This window comes from Neoarius graeffei, chromosome 13, assembly GCF_027579695.1.
Source record: "Neoarius graeffei isolate fNeoGra1 chromosome 13, fNeoGra1.pri, whole genome shotgun sequence".
Classification (NCBI taxonomy): domain Eukaryota; kingdom Metazoa; phylum Chordata; class Actinopteri; order Siluriformes; family Ariidae; genus Neoarius; species Neoarius graeffei.
Window position 1 is genome coordinate 42274685 of NC_083581.1, and position 20360 is coordinate 42295044.

A 20360-nucleotide genomic window follows, 5' to 3' on the forward strand; every position below is an offset into this window, starting at 1 on the left:
CCCATACCATCACAGATACTGGCTTTTGCACCTTTCTCTGATAAACTGTATGGCTGTGTTCACCTTTGGCACTGAAAGCTCGACGTCTGGTTTTGCCGAAAACAAACTGAAATTTGGACTCATCTGAACACAGCTGTCAGGATTTCTTGCTTTCCCCAACAAATGTTGCCAGAGAGATTCATTTGTTCCTTGTTTCCTCTTTAACTGTTTAATTGCTTCACCTGTGTCTCATTATCTATTAGTCATGTGCCTTGTTCCCTCATTGTGGCTGTGTATTTAAACCCTGTCATTAGTCATTGCTTCATCTTTGTGGTTTTCTCTGGTTCTTTGTGAACATTTCAAGACTCTCGCCTGTTAGCATGCACACATGCTCTTTATTTGGTTAATAGTTATGTTTTCTGGATTATCCCTGATTGGATTTGTTCACCTGTGTTGCTGGACTGTTCACTGTGTATTGACCTGGACTGTTTACTCTGATTACTCTTTTGGATTATTATTCTGGGCAGGGCCGGTTCTGCCTTAATCTGGACCCGGGTGCAACATCGCGCAACCCCCCCCCCCAAAAAAAAAAAAAAAAACACACACACACACCAGTCTAAATCAGGACAACCATCACATAACTATAACTATAAACATTTTACATCAACTATTTTAACTAAATGGGCTATAATAAATAAGCCTGCAGCCACGGCGGGCTGCCTTAAAAAGTAACCATTTGTCCTACCTTAAAACTGTATGCGTCGTGTCTTGGCTGTTGCAAATCTGGTGATGATGTCTTTGTAATCCACTTGTCTTGCAGTTTGGTTTTCGATTGACAATACAGCCAATGCAGACAGTCTTTCCTGGGACATCGTTGATCTTAAATATGTCTTGTACAACATGTGTTGCGGAGATAGTCCCTGTGTCCTCGATTTCTTCTGTTCGTCTAAGCCAAGAAGTATATACTCGTTTTGCATTTTCTGCCTCCTTTTTTGTATTTTCGACCCTGCGTTTATTTTCTTTCCTTTTCTGAAAACCCGATTTGTGTCCAGACATTTTGTTCTGCTACCAACGAACTAACTCGTCAGGTCTCGTCTCTCAAGCCCGCGATGATTCCCGTGGGAAGGGCAACAATTGATACATTTTTACAAACAACCAATAAACAGCCAATAGGGAGGTTGCAACGTTCAGGCTCTCCTTTGCTCACAGACACTCAGTAATGCACTTATTCAGGAACAGAGAGAACTCTTTATTTTTTATTTTATCTTATTTTTTGGGGCCCCTCTCCACACCAGTCCCGGGTGCAAATACTACCGTTGCTACCCCTCCAGAACCGGCCCTGATTCTGGGATCCTAGCCTGGACCACCGGTTTTTGTTTTTGATTGTTCCTCTGTCGTGTTCTCTGTTGGGGGGGAATAATAATTTTTTATTCTTCACCTTGACTTTCTCTGCAACTGAGTTCTACCCAAGTCTTGAGGGGCTTGTCCTGGGACCTTTCACCCAGAAGACCTGGGTTCAAGATTCCAGCAGGACAAGTGAAACTGAACAGCACACATTTCCACTGTCTTTTGGTCTATCCAAGATGAGTTTGGGCCCAGAGAAATCGGCAATATTTCAGCATAGAATTGATGAATGGCTTTCTCCTTGCATATTGCAGTTGCAGGTTGCATTTCTGGATGCAGCGGCTAATGTTACATGACAACGGTTTTCCGAAGTACTCCCGAGCCCATGTGACTATGGCTACATCCACACGACAACGAGATTTTATTTAAAAAAAATATTGCGTCCACATGGGCAACGGATCAGTAAAATATCAGGTACATATGGCAACGCAACGCTTGCTGAAAACGATGCAATACACATGCCACACCTCTACGTGCGCTGTAAGACGCTCCCATCAGAGACACCAGAACAATAGAAGAAGTAGGACGCATGCGCATAAACCCCTTCTTCTACCCGGCGTGAAGCACTCACAGGAATAAACACACAACAACAAGAAGATGGCTGCGACTACGCGAGGAAATCGTGCCTTCTGTGTGTACAAATTAGTTTTATTAGTGTGCATAGTTTTATATAACTTAATTTTCTTATTGTGTGTGGACATTTTGAAAAGCATTTTTATATAATTTATATAACTTTTTATATTGTGTGTGAACATTTTGAAAAGCAGTCTTATCCAATAAAAAAAGAAATTCAAGAAATGGTTCAGTTACTTGTTTATTTAAAAGAAAAGCTGTATACAAAAGTGAATGCAATGCAGTGGTTCATACAAAACAGTGAGAGTGCTGCTTGTTCTAGTCATGTGGTTGTGACGTCATCGTAAACAAATCCGTTCTACTCATCCAGACGACTTCGCAACGGCGCCGTTGCCAGATTTTTCCACTCTGGAACCCGTTCTCAAAAACTATCATTTTGGGGCACCCAAAACGCCGGTGCAGTGTGGACGCCAGGCCGAAACGATAAACAATTTTATCAGATTCACCTGAATCCGTTGCCATGTGGACAGCCTCTATATTTGTCACATTAACATGACAATTTCTCAGGCATTGCCGCCTGAGGGCTCAAAGCTCATACACATTCAACAGTGATTTCCAACCTTGCTCTTTACACACTGAGATGTCTCTGAATTCCCAGAATCTTTTCACAATACGTATTATGTACTGCAGATTCTGAAAGACCTAAAATACTGTGTTGAGAAATGTTCTTTTTTTTTTTAAATTTACTAATACATTTCTCATGAATTTTGGCACAAAGGAGTGAGCCATGACCCACCCTTCCTTGCAAAGACTGAGGGTGTTTTCACACCTGGTCCCCTTTAAAGGAACCAGACTCAGTCCTCTTTAAGTGGACCAAAAAGTGGACCAACAGAAAAAGAACTCAGTTCTTTTTGTGTTCACACTGTGAATTTATTACAAAGAGGACTGGGTTCTCTTTCTGGTCCAGTTAAGCTTTGATGGGGCCTCAGTCCTCTTTCTGTTCACACCAGGTCCTCTAGAGCCCTCAGACCCCCAGTGCATGGAATTCTGGGTAATTTTCTCTTGAATCAAAATGTCTGCTGCCATGCTTGCCCTGCTGTATTCTTTGATCAAAATAGTGCGGATTAAGGAAAATAAATTTATTCCAGCGGCTGTGGTAAGTTGCAAAAGGAAGTGAGTTTCCCTGCTACAGTCACGTGACCAACTACGGCAAACGAAGAAGGTTAAACTACAGTGAAAAAGGCGAAGTGAACCCGGTGCGCTTTTTGTTCACAATGCGCAGATTAGGCGAACCGTACCGTTGATTTTTAGCGAACCATACTGAGACCACCTCCTGAGGTGGTCTCAGTTCGGTTCGCTTTAAAGGGGTCTGGGTACGGTTGGAGTGTTCACATATGCGCAAAAAATGCTGAGTCATCGATCTGAGTTCGGTTAGATGGCTGAAAGGGACCAAGTGTGAAAACACCCTGTGTTATAATATTATATATATGTTTATATTTATATATATATTTATATATATTTATACAGTGGTGCTTGAAAATTTGTGAACCCTTTAGAATTTTCTATATTTCTGCATAAATATGATCGAAAACATCTTCAGATTTTCACACAAGTCCTAAAAGTAGATAAAGAGAACCCAGTTAAACAAATGAGGCAAAAATATTATACTTGGTCATTTATTGAGGAAAATGATCCAATCTTACATATCTGTGAGTGGCAAAAGTATGTGAACCTTTGCTTTCATTATCTGGTGTGACCCCCTTGTGCAGCAATAACTGCAACTAAACGTTTGCGGTAACTGTTGATCAGTCCTGCACACCGGCTTGGAGGAATTTTAGCCCATTCCTCCATACAGAATGGCTTCAACTCTGGGATGTTGGTGGGTTTCCTCACATGAACTGCTCGCTTCAGGTCCTTACACAACATTTCCATTGGATTAAGGTCAGTACTTTGACTTGGCCATTTCAAAACATTAACTTTATTCTTCTTTAAGCATTCTTTGGTAGAATGACTTGTGTGCTTAGGGTCGTTGTCTTGCTGCATTACCCACCTTATCTTGAGATTCAGTTCATGGACAGATGTCCTGATATTTTTCTTTAGAATTCGCTGATATAATTCAGAATTCATTGTTCCATCAAAGACGGCAAGCCGTCCTGGCCCAGATGCAGCAAAACAGGCCCAAACCATGATACTACCACCACCATGTTTCACAGACGGGATAAGGTTCTTATGCTGGAATGCAGTGTTTTCCTTTCTCCAAACATAACACTTCTCATTTAAACCAAAAAGTTCTATTTTGGTCTCATCCATCCACAAAACATTTTTCCCAACAGCCTTCTGGCTTGTCCATGTGATCTTTAGCAAACTGCAGATGAGCAGTAATGTTCTTTTTGGAGAGCAGTGGCTTTCTCCTTGCAACTCTGCCATGCACACCATTGTTGTTCAGTGTTCTCCTGATGGTGGACTCATGAACATTAAAATTAGCCAATGTGAGAGAGGCCTTCAGTTGCTTAGAAGTTACCCTGGGGTCCTTTGTGACCTCGCCGACTATTACACACCTTGCTCTTGGAGTGATCTTTGTTGGTCGACCACTCCTGGGGAGGGTAACAATGGTCTTGAATTTCCTCCATTTGTACACAATCTGTCTGACTGTGGATTGGTGGAGTCCAAACTCTTTAGAGATGGTTTTGTAACCTTTTCCAGCCTGATGAGCATCAACAACGCTTTTTCTGAGGTCCTCAGAAATCTCCTTTGTTCGTGCCATGATGCACTTCCACAAACGTGTTGTGAAGATCAGACTTTGATAGATCCCTGTTCTTTAAATAAAACAGGGTGCCCACTCACACCTGATTGTCATCCCATTGACTGAAAACACCTGACTCTAATTTCACCTTCAAATTAACTGCTAATCCTAGAGGTTCACATACTTTTGCCACTCACAGATATGTAATATTGGATCATTTTCCTCAATAAATAAATGAGCAAGTATAATATTTTTGTCTCATTTGTTTAACTGGGTTCTCTTTATCTACTTTTAGGACTTGTGTGAAAATCTGATGATGTTTTAGGTCATATTTATGCAATTTATGCAGAAATATAGAAAATTCTAAAGGGTTCACAAACTTTCAAGCACCACACTGTGTGTGTGTGTGTATATATATATATATATATATATATATATATATATATATATATATATATATATAAATATTTATAAATTTATATATATATTAATATTAATAAATATATATATATATATATATATATATATATATATATATATATATATAAATTTATTTTTCTTAATCCGCACTATTTTGATCAAAGAATACAGCAGGGCAAGCATGGCAGCAGACATTTTGATTCAAGAGAAAATTACCCAGAATTCCGTGCACTGGGGGTCTGAGGGCTCTAGAGGACCTGGTGTGAACAGAAAGAGGACTGAGGCCCCGTCAAAGCTTAACTGGACCAGAAAGAGAACCCAGTCCTCTTTGTAATAAATTCACAGTGTGAACACAAAAAGAACTGAGTTCTTTTTCTGTTGGTCCACTTTTTGGTCCACTTAAAGAGGACTGAGTCTGGTTCCTTTAAAGGGGACCAGGTGTGAAAACACCCTCAGTCTTTGGTGCTGCTCCTTTTATACTCAATCATGTTACCAATTATCCTTCTTATTGTGGAATCTTTCCAAATGGTGTTACTTGAATATCCTATAAACTTTTCAGTCTTATTTTGCCTCTGCCCCAACTTTTTTTTTAATGTGTTGCAGGCATCAAATTTTAACTTTGTTTATATTTACAAAACACATTTACACTGGTCAATAAAATTATTGAAAATATTTTCTTTGCACTTTTGCCAGTTAAATAACCATTTGTGTGAATTAACAAATCACAGATTTTTGTTTTTATTGCATTTTGGAAAATATCCAAACTTTTCTGGAAATGGGGTTAGTATGTGGGTAGCAGGAATGTAACCATGTATGAGTACCTTTTTGAAAATGAACATGTGTGTACTAAATAGGTAGAAATACAGACATGAACAGGAGGCACACTTTTTGTAAAAACTTGCCCGAAAGGAAATCTGGTTGAGGGATTGGAATCCCACGGGATGCAAAAAAAATGTTTTCCAAGCAGGAGGTTTTTTACCTTCTTACCAAATCAAGACACACACACATACCCAGAGTGAGAGTCTGAGTTTCCTACTGACTAAATTGGATTGGCAGTGGGTGTGACATGCCAGATGATGTGACAGACAATTCCAGTTCAAATATGGTTAGTGTTTAGGAAAATTAAGCTTGGTTCTTGCAATGACGAATGTAGTCCAAATGTAAATCAGCTACAATAAAAGTTTTACACATTTTGGAATCTGAGCCAAACATAACCAAGATTTTTTTTTTTTTTTTTATCTCCTTCCTCATACCATATCTAAAGTCTGTATAACCTGACCACCTTGGTTGCCAAGTTGTTTTCTGGCAGCCAGATTCAGATAAATTCAGATCCATTTTCCCACAGAAATATGTAGGCAAGATTAAAGATAAAAAGGGCAAATGTGGCGCAATAATGTGCCATTATTTGTTACCAGAAGAGTCAGAGTGAAGGACATGAAGTGTCCCAGGAGCAGATGTTTTGTATGTATTTTATTTTCCTTTGTAATGTTAGATTAATTGTCCATCCATCCATTATCTGTAACCACTTATCCTGTGCAGGGTCGTAGGCAAGCTGGAGCCTATCCGAGCTGACTATTGGCCCTTTTCCACTACCCTTTTTCAGCTCACTTCAGCTCGCTTCAGCTCACTTCAGCCCAACACGGCTCGCGTTTCGACTACCTCAGAACAGCACGACTCAGCTCGCTTCAGCCCTGCTTAGCACCCAAAACTCGCACGGTTTTGGAGTGGGGCTGAAGCGAGCCAAACCGAGCTGAGTGAGGATGGGGGCATGAGCAGACACTCCCCTGTGCACTGATTGGTGAGGAGGAGTGTCCTCACATGCCCACACACGCCCCGCGAGCACGCTGGGATCTGTAAACACCGCAAACCCGGAAGAAGAAGAATTACGAATTACGAGAATTTCTGAAGCCTTATGCGCCTTGCCTCATCTATACGCTCTTGCCAGTATCTGTTGGCGTTGTCGGTGACAACAAGCCACAGAACCAAGACCAGCAACACTAACGACTCCATGTCCTCCATGTTTATTGTTTACTATCCGGGTCGTGAGACTACCGCTTAAAAGATCACTGATGTCACTGTTTGCGCCGCTTAACGACATCACGTGACGTCCACCCACTTTTGCTAACTCCACCCAGTGTGTCCACCCACTTCCAGCCAGCACGGTTCAGCGCGGTTGTAGTCGAAATGCAACTCCAATAGCCCCGCTCAGCTCGACTCAGCCCAACTCAGCACGGCACGGCTCAGCCCGACTCAGCCGCGTTTGTAGTGGAAAAGCGGCATATGAGTGAGAGGCAGGTTACACCCTGGACAAGTCGCCAGGTCATCACAGGGCTGACACATTGAGATAAACAGCCATTCACGCCTACTGCATGGTCAATTTAGAGCCACCAGTTAGCCTAACCTGCATGTCTTTGGACTGTGGGGGAAACTGGAGCACTCGGAGGAAACCCATGCAGACACAGGGAGAACATGCAAACTCCACACAGAAAGACCCCGTCAGCCACTGGGCTCAAATCTAGAACCTTCTTGCTGTGAAGCGACAGTGCTCACCACTACACCACCATGCTGCGTAGATTAATTGTATAAAACTAAAATAAATATCTAATAATTTAACAGCCATGAGATTCTTCAGGTCAGCTAGTCAAAAGTTTGGACACCCCTACTCATTCCTAGGTTTTTTGTATTGACTATTTTCTACATTGTACAACAATACTGAAGATATAATTATGAAATAACATATGGAACATATCTTGAATTATGTGGTAAACAAAAAAGTGTCAAAAAAACAAAATATATGTTTCATATTTTAGATTTTTCAAAGTAGCCACTGTTTACCTTGATGACACTTTGCACACTATTGGCATTATCTTAACCAGCTTCATGAGGTAGTCACCTAGAATGCTTTTTAATTAACAGGTATGCCTCGTCAGAAGCTAATCAGTGCAATTTCTAGCCTTCTTAATGTGTTTGAGATCAAACAGTAAATAATAAATAATAAAAATACAGTAAATAGCCCTATTCCACAACTGTAGTAATCCATATTATATCAAGAACCTCTCAATTAAGTAAAGAGAAACAACATCCATCATTACTTTAAGACAATAAGTGACTTTTAATTAATAAACAAAGAAAAAATATTGAATTTGGAAGTGTGTCCAAACTATTGACTGGTACTGTATTGTGATAGCTCATTGGTCTTCATTATGCAGTTTGTTTCAGTATATTTTCTAACAAATTCTGGGTTTTTCCAAAAATAGGTGTATTTATACTGAGATTTCATGACACACACAGCTCAACTCCTTTCAACTACTGGTGCCATCTGAAGTCACAACAATGTGACTTCAGATGGCACCAGTGCAATCACATCTTTCACCATTTTTAATTATAAATAATACTGAACCTGAAGCATGTCCACTCACTTCAATATTATATGCTATTTTGTGTACAGTAGATGCATGACAGTCCATTTCAGTTCTATTTTGTCGCATGATAAAATGTGAAAATGTTCAAGGGGTGAATACTTGTGCAAAGCACTGTACGAGAGATACTCATATCTGTGCAGTTAGTTATTTATGCGCTGATTCCCTATGGTGGAAAAAGCAGCTATCTATATCTGCATGACCCCACCTTTTAGTTTATGACCCATAAGTTATTCTGTAACTTTGACCTGATTTATGTACATAAAATCTGCTGACACACACGAACACCAAAGATATACTGAGCAACTGCATGTGATTTGTTGTTGTTGCTGTTGTTGTTCTTGTTGTTGTTATATTTAAAACAAATCACATTCTTAAACTCTCTGAATGGGATCAAATGGAATATAGGATCGATTACAATGACTGTTTTTGCTGACCTGCCCAGATCATTAAAAGTGACTGACCTTTGGACAGAGGTTTTGGAATTACATTGAAACAAAACAGCAGCTGTTTGGGAAAATGGCTGCAACAAGCCATCTTTCGGAAGATGAATTTTTATGTCCTATATGCTGTGAAATTTTCAGTAATCCTGTTCTACTCTCATGTAGTCATAGCTTGTGTAAAACATGTGTGCAGCGGTGCTGGGAAACCAACAAATCTCCGGATTGTCCAGTCTGTACGAAAAAATCCTCTACCCTGGAGCCTCCACTGAACCTGGCGCTAAAGAAGCTGTGCGAATTGTTCGTAGAGAGCCGTCACAGATCTTCAGTGGCATCTGAGGGCCTCTGCAAGCTGCACAACGAGAAACTCAAACTCTTCTGTGTGGATGATCGGCAGCCTGTGTGTGTGGTGTGTCAGACTTCAAAGAGACACAAAAACCACGAGTTCTGCCCTATAGATGAAGTTCTATATGATGTTAAGGTATGCCGTTTATTCTACCATTTTTGTTTCCAATTAGTCAGAATTATTGCCAAAGCACAGTAATGCAGAACAATTCAGTGTTTAATTTTCAAATTACACAGTGGGGTTTTTTTTAATCATTGGTATAATAACAGCCCAATCACAGAGACCTGAACAGCAAACACCACATAAAAATGCATGTAATCAGTTATATTGTCAAGTTTGCTATAAGGAGACATTTATATACATTTATGGAAGGAGTCTCCAGCATCAGCAGTAAAACTGTAAATTTTAATTTGTCAGCATCTTCACAACAGTTTACATTTTGTAGTTTTGCAGGAACATTAACATTTGTCATCATTAACCTGAAGAGAGAGAGAGAAAAGAGTGAATCTGGTGAGGGAATGTCTGTATAGTGATTATGTAAGTGCGAACAGGAACTAACTAACTTTCTCAAACCCACAACATTAAACATAACTAAAATGAAAAGTATGATTTATTTAACTAATATAAAATGTTAATAGCTGGCAAATTGCTGTAGGATAAGAAGAATAAAGCACTTTGGAATATGCTGATATAGGAAAATAATCAGCTTTAGAATAGGAACAGAAACTGTGCTTCATCACACCACACACTCATCAGTTATTATCTAATAGCAACACAAGATGCAGTGTTTTATTCTATATTCGGTATCCTTTGCATGCACTCAGCGTATCCTAAGAACAAAGTCTGTACATGCAATAAGGCAAATCACAAACTTAATTATGGATAGAGTACAGCAATTCAAGATTATGTGAACAGTGATCATTATCTACAAGCAGTTGGATTGTTTTAACAGTATGAGAACTTCTGAAATGGAAATAAAATGGTACTTAGAATGTTTCAATATTGAAATGTTCTTCAAATATTGCTTACATAATTGTGCATGCGTGCGTGCTGTTTCTTTCCAGGAAGAACTCAGGACTGCTTTGGAGCCTCTACACAAGACCCGGACACTCTTGGAAATTGCTAAACAAAATTACACCAAAGCAGAATTACACATTAAGGCAGGTCACTTTGCATTTCTTTTTTTTCACAAATTCAAGTTTATTTATTTTTGTGTATTTAGTCATAGGACAACACTGATACATATAAGGCTATTTGGAACACTAAATATACAGATACAGGCATCGTGTTACACACCTATCAATGAATAAATTGTCAACAGGAACAATTTAATAAACAAAATTCAGAAGTGCATACATGTCAACCTATACGGAATGTCCGTATTTTATACGGATTTGATTCAATAAACGTAGTATACGGGCGTATAAATAAAGTTATACGGATTCTTTAAAAAAACTTCAATATTTATTTAGAGCTATAATCAATTCCCACGATGATAAAAAAGCGCATAACATTTACAAACGTACTGTACACCACAGACAGCCAGTAAAGAGTCTTATGAAATCGCGCGTTATCTTGTGGTAGCGAGACTTCGTTCCACTTTTGATCATGCGCACACCGCATTGCGAGAATCCCGCCAACCGTGAAGTCATAGACATATAAACATAGACGCCGCCTTCTGCGTAGAATCATACGTCATCCTCGCCACCATATTGGATGTGGCAAAGTGGAGATTCTTCAACCGTCTAGACAGTAGCCGAGAATAAAGATGCCTCATTTATGTGCTGCGTTTAACTGTACCAACAGATTTACCGTCCAAACGAGATCACATGGGATTACCTTTCACAGGTGAGACTGGAAAAATACTTTCCATTGTATTTGGTCATTATAACGCAATTTTACGAACAGATTTTCCTGACTTTGTGGCTAATATGAAGTCTCGCGCATAATAGCCGCTCGGTGAAACCTGTCTCCAAACAACGAAGTATTTCCTTCGTAACTACGCTGATGACACTTTGTGTTTTTGTCAAACATTGGAGCTTTGTATTCATTCTGAAGGTTTATTGTTATTAATATTGAATAAAAAGTAACTGGAATATATCATTGTTAATTATCATTCAAATTTTAGGTAAATTATTTTAATTTGCATCTTATACGGATTTTATAAGGGAAATACGGATTTTGGAGGTTGGTTATACAGGTTTGATTGACCAAAGGTTGACATGTATGGAAGTGAGGCTGAAAATCAAGTTTCAAGATTTGCACCTTGACTTCAGTCAATTCTCAACTCTGCTCTCAATGCTGTAATGAGCTTTTTGCTCAGTTATGTGGAATTATTTTTCTCATGGATTCACTATTTAATGCAGATGTATGTTAAAATTTCCACATTGTTAAAGGTCAGCTAATGGAACTTAAGAGAGTGTGACAGAATTCATTGGAATTGTAATCAAGTTGTTTTTTTTAATAGATTTGAGACAAGCTTCTGTTAAAAAAAAACTTGCAAGATGTTCCTATAATTTCTTAGAGATAGCATGTTGATGTAACTGTTGAGGACACTTTATCGTGCAGAAAAGACTTTATACATAATATCAGCAGTAATTATTCTCCCACCTGTCCTGTTCCAGAGTCAGGCCCAGTGCACAGAAAGACAGATAAAGAAGGAATTTGAGAAGCTTCATCAGTTTCTAAGGGAGGAAGAAGCAGCAAGGATTGCTGCGCTGAAGGAGGAAGAGGAGCAAAAGAGTCAAACAATAAAGAGGAAGATTGAGGAGACAAATCATGAAATAGCCCGTCTTCAAGACATAATCAGAAAAACAGAGCAAGAAATGGACATTGAGGATATAGCACTCTTACAGGTAAGGAGCCTGGTGCTGTCTCTCACACACACAGGGCTGGAGAATGCTCATGATCTTGTCTGTGATGACTTAGATATTGGGCTCACTAAATATGGGCTTGGTCTCAACCAAGAGTTTGTAAAGACAGCCTAGTTATTGGTGCAAGGCACAAATAAACTAGTTGAATTAAAAGCTTGGCCTCAAAAGAAGGATCTGATGGCTTACAGTCTCCATTTTTACTTCCTGTCTTGTTTTTATTTGGACTCCAGCTTGAATAATTCTTGGTTATGGCCTTGGACTTGATAACAACAGTCATGATGACTGCCCTACTCATACACACACTCAACTGGTAAACTAGTACAAATAAGATAATAATCAGAACCATTACAACCTGCATGAAAAGGCCATTGTACTGTAGTTCCCTGGTTTTCGCCAAGCTGCATTTTCCAAAAGCTTCCTAGTTCTCAAAAGGTGCAATGTGTTCTTTTTCCAAAAATATAAATTCAACACGTAAGCACTTAAGAGAGTTAGAGCTTTCAGATACAGGTAGTCGTCTACTTACGACTGTGTTTGGTTACGACTGACCGGCCGTAAACCGATCTGGTCATAAGTCGGCCTATGTTAAATGAACATAAGTATATTGTGATGTGTAATGATATTGTAATCATCTTAACGTCTTATTTTATCAACATTTTCTTATTTCATTACCTTGGCTCATTATTTGGTTTAAGTCAAACACTGCATACTCAGGGGTGAAAGTAACTTTTATTTCTTGCCGGTATATTATTTTGAGTCATAGTGCGCGCGCCGAAAAATACAACTAATTATTTATTATTGTCTACTTATCAAGCATTCACTAGGACTTCTTATCACTCAGTAGTACTAGAATAGTACTTTATCACACTATCACTCTTTCATCCACCTTTATCAGTTTTTGATTATAAATAAATTGCAAACACATCATTTCAACAACACAATCGTTTTAATTACATTTTTTTTTAGTTGAACAGTTGAAAGCTAACTTTTCATTTTGGACATTGGACACAGAACAGTGTAACAGAACAGAAAAGTGAAAGTTACTTTGATTACCAACTGTGCACGTTATAGCACAAGATCTGGTTAAGCCGTACGCGCGCTGTAGCTCGCTCGTTGTTTGTCCAGCAAAACACTGCACACATAATAGAAGAGGCTGGATGCAGTGTTGCCAGATTGGGTGGTTTTAAGTGCATTTTGGCGGGTTTTGAACATATTTTGGGCTGGAAACCGTCAGCAGTATCTGGCAACACTGGCTGGATGCTGGGCGCTGCTGGGAGCTGGGGCGGAAACTGTCATACGCTCAACCACTGTAGCTCAGCTGGGAAACACTTGCCAGTCATAACCAGACGGTCGTAAAGTCGATCGGTCGTAAGTTGCATAGGTCGTAAGTCGACGACTACCTGTACTCTGATTCTTAAGCTTTATTGATTTCATTCCTTGTAATCTGGTTCAAATTTCTCAGAATAAATATTGAAGTGAATTTGTTTCATGTATTTTAAACCAGGACTCATCCACAAAGAGATATACCCAAGTGAAGAGTATGTCAAAGGCCCAAAGATTTACTAAAAGGCTGGGCCAAGACTAGAGATTCCCTCCATGAACACTTACACAGAGAGCTTATGGCATTCAAGAGCCAGCTAGAGAAGCCTGAGAAATTAAGAAGGAATAGACTATTACCAGAAACACCAGCTGAACCTTGCCCACCAACACATAGCACAGCTGACTCAAGACTGGGCAGGCAGTGAATGGAGAGCTCTCTGTAAATAGACCCAGGCACAGATAGAGCTCATTGCCACTGATTAGAATTAAGAAGTGCTCTTTGGCGTTCTCTGGTGGCAGAATCCAGTCTAGCAATGTTACTAGTTACTTTCTGCCTCCTCCATGTGATGGCACAAGGACTAGCCGGCTGTCCCCTTACACTAATTTGTTCACAAACATTTCACAGCATTGTGTAACTATAAATGGATAAAAAAATGACGTTATTCTATAATAAATAAAATTTTGTAATCATTGGCAAACTGAGGTGATATCATTGGGATAGGAAATTCAGGACATACTGTTATCGGAAAATAATTAACTTCAGAGCGGTAACAGTAACACTGCTTTATCGCACCACCCTGTTGTTGATTACTTTTCTGTAATTGCTTACTGAGGTCTTTATTCCTTATTTATTGAACTCCCTATTGAACTACATTTTTTCCCAATATTTAAGTAATTTTATACAGTTTTAAGTTGAAAGTAGATTTTCTTTGCACATATAAAACAGAAATATGGGGTTTCTTTATTGAAGTTATCTTTGTGTTGCATGGATAGTGGTTCTGTTTCATATTTTCTTATGTCATTTCATTATTCCTTTTTATTGTATTACAATTTTTTGTTCTGAGATATATATCTGCAAAATATCAGTGATAAAACAGTGACCAAAATGTATGCTTATATGAAGTCTTGTTGTAATAATCTGCAGCTGTCTTTGTTTCCTTCTCAGAATGTCAAGTCGACAGTGAAACAGTAAGTATATCTTTAGGGTAATTTTTCTATGATGGGGTAATAATTTTAGATAATTTGAATCATGTTTACATTTAACTGAGATTTTCGATGATACATAGATAGATATGCCATTATGAATAGAATGATAGATTACTCATACCCTTATTTTCTCAGAGTTCAATGCACAACAAAGCATTCAGAGAATGAGACAAATATGCTGATCAGTGTTTCTAAGCACATTTCTAACCTGAAGTTCCGAGTCTGGGAGAGAATGCAGGCGATCTTCCAGTACAGTGAGTGTTTTTTGTTGTTTGTTTGTTGTTTTTAATTCAAATACAGTTACAGACTCGAGCCATCATGAAAAACAGATCATAATCTGGATATTGTTAAAAATGTAGGATAAAGATAAATAATTTCAGGTCTCAAGTAATTAAAGAGTCACTCTACAACAATGTATGGAGGGTATTTAAATATAAATTTAGCTTTAAAGGACAAAAATAATAACTGCAAAAGGAATTACTTTCGGAGTAGGATTAAAAACAGTCGGATGTACACACCTCTACACCTCATGCAATGTGATATGAAAGTGCAAACGATATATTAAAAGTAAAATAAAGTTTTAATTTTAAAAAAGGTTACCCTGTGTGGGTTTGTGCATTGACTATGGAATTGGCTTCATTGAGTCTAATATTTTTAGACTCACAAAATGTACATTTCCCTGCATTTCCTAACCATCTGCTGTGTCGTTTCATCCATCACCCAACTAGTCAATATCTCCATAGCAGCAATTTGAGAATGTATGAGCTGAATAGTCTAAGAATAAATGCTATCACCCTTCAAGAGAAACTTTGAGACATTTATCAGGTTTTATGAAAGAATTATAAGGTGTTTTCTGGATGCTAAACCTCTTGTACGTGAGCCACTTTGCAGACATGCTAACACTTATGGTTTAGTTGTAGCATTTATGATTCCTGCCCCCTCACCAGGGTGATACGGGGAAAAAAACTGATTTTTTTTTTCCTTTCGCTGTTAAATCAGCAGTCAGAATAAAATTAGCCTGCTGAAAATCACCGAAGGGGAAAGGACAAGAAAACTGGATAAAGAAATGTGCTCCTTGTTGCAGTTACTTTCACTTCACTCTGATTTTATTTTGATGAACTTTGACCTATGAATTGTGAGTCAATAGAAAACAAGAAGGCTGGACTGTAGTTTCTGTGCTTGGTAAAACAAAGGGAGGAGCTGCTTATAATTACACAACGTTCAGACTGGACTGCCTTCCTGTTTTCTTCCAGTTACATAGCACACAGCTAAAAAAAAAAAATTAATTGCTTCCTTGATTTTTTCCATCCATTTTTTTCATCTAAAACTCTGTTTATTATCTCCTCCTGCTAGGATTTTATTGTCAATAACAATTTCATGGTTTTATTTCTCCCCTCATTTGTGATCGGCCAACTCAAAAAGTCACCTAAAGAGAATAAACTGCAGACTTGCACGACTTACAAAATCAAACATGTATTTTATTTGGTTTTCTCTTCTCAGCTTCTGTTACTCTGGACCCCAACACTGCGCATTTACAGCTCCATGTGTCTGACGATCTCACTACTGTGGAACACAGAAAACAGGAATTACTGCTTCCTGATAATCCAGAGAGATTTGATAGTGTTACATGTGTCCTGGGCTGTGAAGGCTTTAACTCAGGGTCGCACTGCTGGGACGTCGAGGTTGGGGACAGTAATATCTGGGAACTGGGTGTGATTAGAGAGTCTGCTCCCAGAAAGAAGAATTTCTTCTCTAATGCAGTGTGCAGCATGAGCTACAATAATGGAAGCTACCACATGCTCTGCCCGGGACAGGCAGGTAACATTTTCAGAGCTAAAGACAAACCACATAGGATCAGAGTGATTCTGGACTGGAACAAGGGGAAAGTGACATTTATTGATCTTCTAACCAATACATGCCTGCACACTATAACATACACTTTTACTGAGAGAGTGTTTCCATTTTTCTATAACGGCTCTCCTTCACGGCCTCTAAAGCTCTTACCAATAAAACAAACAGTAACAGTAAAAACTTGCCTTTAAATCCACAGAACAAAAACATCACAATCTCTGAAACCTTGAACAACAAAAATTAATCTTTAACTCATCTTTTAAAAAATAGATTTTTATAAATGTGTACAATTGTTGATATTGTGAAGTTTAATTTTGATATAGTGAAGATGACTGACGATCAATTTATCACATCGCTACACAAATGCCCAAAGCCAAAAATGTGTCAGGAAAGTAGAAGAAAGAAAAACGTTTGAAATAATCAGCAGAGAACGTGTACTGTTCCTGTCTGTGTGTGAGCTACATGCGTAAACACAGAATTAACAGCAAGGCAAACTCGATTTCACGAGCGCCTTGCTCCTTTATTTTCCAACGATGCCAGTGAAAAGCGAGTAAAACTAGAATAAACAAAACACAAAATAAACTTTAAAAAGTCCGATTCGCAAGTAGACAAAGTATTACATTATGCCAGATTTAAACACTCACGTTATCATAATGCTAATAAAACTAGCAAGGTAGCAAAATATCACTTAGCTAGTTATCAAAGGATGAACATCAGCATAAGAAGCTGCTAATACATTCACAAGTTAACAGTACAAATGATGCTCGTAAAGTTAAATCTAGACAAGATACAAAACATACGTTCTTACTAAAATTACAATTTGAGACACTTACAGACATTGCTGCCTTATAGGTGTGGAGAAAACACAAGACTCAGGAACGGCATACCTTGCATGCATTAATACAATTACTATTGAGGTATTTCACCTGACGTCACAGGGTCACGTGACGCCCCGGTGTCTGCCATTTTGGACGGCAAGCTAGCTAATGTCAACAACAGTAGCTGGTATGTTACTGTAGCAATGTTTACGTTCAGTCATTTGGATGACTGTTAAAACCTTTCAGTCTCAAGTTTTTCCTTTACTGGATTTACTAGTTTACTGAGCCAGCCAGCCCCGGAGCGCTAGCTAGCTAGCGCCAGCCAGCCAGCCAGCCCCGGAGCGCTAGCCAGCCAGCCAGCCCCGGAGCGCTAGCTAGCTAGCGCCAGCCAGCCAGCCCCGGAGCGCGCTCAGTAAACTAGTAAATACAGTAAAGGAAAAACTTATAACGGGCCATGTCTCAACAGACTAAGAAGTTATTTCAATGACATTTAATAACATTTTGTTTATCCTGAGGACCGAATGAAAATGTGAACAAATCTTAGCTGTCAGTGAACAATCCTGGTGGAAGCAGGTAAACGTCGTTCTCTAAGCCTGCTAACCTCAATTTTTGCAAATACCTCTCCCTCTGCTCGCCCTGTAAATGCCCTACGTCGCTGGATAGTGAAGGTGTTTTCTGCATCTTGCTCCTTTTTCTTTTATGTTTTTCGTTTGTCGCCTTCCTCGCATTCAAACTGATTCGAGCCGTGCCGTCCAAAATGGCAGCGTCACATGACTTGGTCACGTGAGTGAAATACCTCAATAACGACCTTCAGGCAAGTCCGCGCTGGACTAGAGGCTCATGGGACCACCCAGATATAAACAAAACCTGCGTCAAAATAAAAGTTAATCTTTTACGTTAAAAAATGCCTGTGTTTTCTTTTGCAATAAACAGAATATTATCAAGCATGAATTAAACTGTAACTTTAGCTTTTCAATTTACAAACATGTTTTCATTTCTATATTTTTTAACCTTTCTATAGTTTTTAACCTGAGGACAGAACAGAACGCATTTCAGATCTAATTCTTCATTTCTGAATAATTTCTACTATTTCAGCAAAATGGGTGTTACTTGTTGTTGTAATAAATTCTGAGAAAAACATTTTTTTTACGTTGTTGTTGGTGCATTGGAATACTACTGTATCAGCAAAGTAGGTGTTATGTTTGCAACCACTTCTTCAAAAAATATTCAGAGGTTCTGCCTCAACAAAATACTGTAAGTGTTACTGTAGTAAGGGCAGAAAAAAAGGACTATAATCTCTTTAGGGGAAACAATTGTTGGTTTTTTTTTTATTGTGTTGATTGTGTCTCTTGATTGTGTCATTTGTGTCAGAGCCATTTTATGGCTTCATTTAAATAATATAAAATTCATTAAGGCACAAATAAACTTATGGTCATGCAGTAACTTACACTTTAACAATAACCCATACTTTCATCGTAACTTATACACTCACAGTAACTTGTCATATAGTAAAAAAAAAACAATCTTACCGTAACTTATAGTCTAAGTTTCAGAATGCAGTACAGCTGGAGATATGTGATGCAGTTTCTCTGAGTTATGGCAAAGATTCTGCTCAGCTGGTTAACATTCAAGCAGATAATGAACATAATAGCATTGAGAGTGCACACATAAAAGCTGACACTTTGGAAACTGATCTGTTTGAGTAGACTGTACAGATGAGGAGCTGAGAGAGCTGTGTTACGTTCTCTTAATGTAGTGAGGGCTAAATTCTACCGCACCATTATTAGCAAGCAGTCAAGTGGCATTGTGGGTAATATAGAAAACTGATAATTAAGGAAAAAAATAGCCAACTTGTCAAGGAATGAAGTTTAAACTATCCATCCATCCATCCTGCTTATCCGTCAGGGTCACAGTTGAAGCTGGAGCCAATCCTAGCTGACTTCAGGCAAGAAGCAGTGTACACCAATCTATCACAGGGATCGCAACCATTCACAAATATGGGCAATTTAGAGTAGACCTGAAATGTATGTTTTTGGGAGGAGAACATGCAAACTCCACACAGAAAGGCCCCAGTCAGCTACGAAGTTCGAACTCAGAACCTTCTTGCTGTGAGGCAAACAGTGCTAACCACTGTACCACCATGCCGCCTAAGTTTAAACTAATACAATTCAATTCAGAATTTCACTATAAAATAAATCTTGTTGATGAAAATTGCATATCAATTATAAATTATAGCATGCAAGTCATTCAGGGTGAATTTTTAAGAGTTGACTAAATTTGTCCACACTGTTGGAGTTCAATGATCAACCTATTCTGGAAGGACCCTGACTCTGCAACACTACTAAGCAAGCAACATGAAAACCAAGGAGCACTCCAAACAGGTCAGAGACAAAGGTGTGGAGAAGTATAAATCAGGGTTGGGTTATAAAAAATATCCCAAACTTTGAATATCCCACAGAGCACCATTAAATCCATTACAGCAAAATGGAAAGAATATAGCACCACTACAAACCTGACAAGAGAAGGCCGCCCACCAAAACTCACAGACCAGGCAAGGAGGGCATTAATCAGAGATGCAGCAAAGACACCAAAGATAACACTGAAGGAGCTGCAAAGATCCACAGAGGAGATGGGAGCATCTGTCCATAGGACCACTTTAAGCTGTACATGCCACAGAGCAGGGCTTTACAGAAGAGTGGCAAGAAAAAAAGCCATTGCTTAAGAAAATACGTTTGGAGTTTGCCCAACAGCATGTGGCAGACTCCCCAAACACATGGAAGAAGATTCTCTGGTCAAATGAGACTAAAATTGAGCTTTTTGGCCATCATGGGAAATGCCATGTGTGGTGCAAACCCAACACCCTGAGAACACCATTCCTATAGTGAAGCATGGTGGTGGCAGCATCATGCTGTGGGGATATTTTTCATCTGCAGGGACAGGAAAGCTGGTCAGGATTGAAGGAAAGATGGAT

The 20360-nt window shown here is 38.9% G+C and overlaps 1 protein-coding gene across 1 annotated transcript in view; it reads left to right on the forward strand.

Moving 5' to 3' along the window:
* Positions 1-9057: 9057 nt before the first annotated feature.
* The window catches only part of LOC132896115 (E3 ubiquitin-protein ligase TRIM35-like), a 56785-nt gene continuing 45482 nt past the window's right edge, over positions 9058-20360 (forward strand). Inside the window, exons 1-6 of the mRNA XM_060936829.1 lie at positions 9058-9459; positions 10389-10484; positions 11949-12179; positions 14680-14702; positions 14856-14974; positions 16221-16757. Coding sequence (XP_060792812.1) covers positions 9058-9459; positions 10389-10484; positions 11949-12179; positions 14680-14702; positions 14856-14974; positions 16221-16757 — 1408 coding nt within the window. The remainder of the gene's footprint in view (positions 9460-10388; positions 10485-11948; positions 12180-14679; positions 14703-14855; positions 14975-16220; positions 16758-20360) is intronic.